Below are 1,286 nucleotides of genomic sequence, written 5' to 3'. Positions count from 1 at the left end.
ATTTTGTGCGCGGGGCGGGCTGAGCATGCGCGCGGAGGGGGTGGCTTTTCCCGCGGCGCATGCGCGCTGGCGCTGCCGCAGTCCCTCATCCGGGTTTTCGCCTTTAAAATACCCCTCCACGGGTGAGTAAATACCCCTTGGAGGGGGAAAATACTCCCCCGGGGGGGCTGGGGCCGCCTAAAAAACCCCTTTGTTTTGGGTAAAATCCTCCCAGTTTCTTTCAACGGCAGGAGCAGCTGCGCCGCTACAAGGCGGGAGGAGGCAAATGGCCGCCATGTTGCGGCGGGGAGCTTGGGGGGGGAGGTCCGGGCCCCCTTTTGCTGTGAGATATCTGAGGAAAACTTGGGTGTCGGCGTTTGTTTTTACGTCTACGCAGTTAAATTTGTTGTTCAGGTGTTTTTTTTTTAGCGGGGATGTTTGCTCTTAAAGTAGGCGCTTGGGTGCTTTGAGTAGGATAAATACCCAAACCCCCATCTTGAGCCTTAAGTTTGGCTGTTTCTGTGCTTCAGTGATAAATAACTAATAATTTTGAGCATATAACGCAAACGTATTTATATGTAGGTACATACATGTTTGTTTATGCAACTAACGGTCTTTTGGGGGGTTTTCTTCCCACAGACTACAGCCAGACGGCAACGCAGAGGTACACCCCCTTGCTTCCTCCTTATATTTAAACTTTTACATCTCGACCTTTAGAAATACGTCGGGAAGAGGGTGTTTTTGCGGGGATTTGATGTGGGTTTTTTCGCTTTTTGCGGCAGCTACGGGGCGTACCCCACCCCGCCAGGGCAGGGCTACTCGCAGCAGAGCAGCCAGCCCTACGGCCAGCAGAGCTACAGCGGCTACAGCCAGTCGACCGACACCTCCGCCTACGGCCAGAACAGCTACAGCTCCTCCTACGGCCAGACCCAGAGCAGTAAGCTGGACCCCTGACACCCTGCTGTCCCCCCACTGGGTGGTTTTTTTGGGGTGTTTCACCCCATTTTCCACTTCCCTCCAGGCTACAGCACCCAGTCGACCCCCCAAGCCTACGGCAGCACCAGCGGCTACGGCAGCGGGCAGAGCTCACAGACCTCGTACGGGCAACCCTCCTCCTACCCCAGCTACTCCCAGCCGCCGGCGGCCAGCTCCTCCACCGGCAGGTAGGCAACGGCTGCCCGCAACGCTGCCGTTTGGGTGAAAAAACAGCGTTTTGATCAACGTCGTTGGGTTTCCGCAGCTATGGGAGCAGTTCGCAGAGCTCCAGCTACGGCCAACCCCCCAGCAGCAGCTATAACCAACAGTCA

At 56.2% G+C, this 1,286-nt stretch overlaps 2 protein-coding genes across 2 annotated transcripts in view; one reads left to right on the top strand and one right to left on the bottom strand.

The window, feature by feature from the left end:
• The window catches only part of LOC109279646 (acidic leucine-rich nuclear phosphoprotein 32 family member B-like), a 3,496-nt gene extending 3,220 nt beyond the window's left edge, over window positions 1–276 (bottom strand). Inside the window, exon 1 of the mRNA XM_019473626.1 lies at window positions 249–276. Within this exon, the coding sequence (XP_019329171.1) occupies window positions 249–276 (28 nt within the window). The remainder of the gene's footprint in view (window positions 1–248) is intronic.
• A 299-nt stretch (window positions 277–575) lies between these two features.
• Window positions 576–1,286, top strand: part of LOC103903855 (neural Wiskott-Aldrich syndrome protein-like) — a gene marked incomplete at its 3' end in the record, with an annotated part of 5,506 nt that continues 4,795 nt past the window's right edge. Inside the window, exons 1-4 of the mRNA XM_019473625.1 lie at window positions 576–643; window positions 762–916; window positions 1,001–1,142; window positions 1,220–1,282. Of these exons, the coding sequence (XP_019329170.1) occupies window positions 580–643; window positions 762–916; window positions 1,001–1,142; window positions 1,220–1,282 (424 nt within the window). The remainder of the gene's footprint in view (window positions 644–761; window positions 917–1,000; window positions 1,143–1,219; window positions 1,283–1,286) is intronic.

Source organism: Aptenodytes forsteri, unplaced genomic scaffold, assembly GCF_000699145.1.
Source record: "Aptenodytes forsteri isolate BGI_AS27 unplaced genomic scaffold, ASM69914v1 Scaffold152, whole genome shotgun sequence".
Classification (NCBI taxonomy): Eukaryota; Metazoa; Chordata; class Aves; order Sphenisciformes; family Spheniscidae; genus Aptenodytes; species Aptenodytes forsteri.
This window is presented reverse-complemented; position numbering and strand designations above follow the sequence as displayed.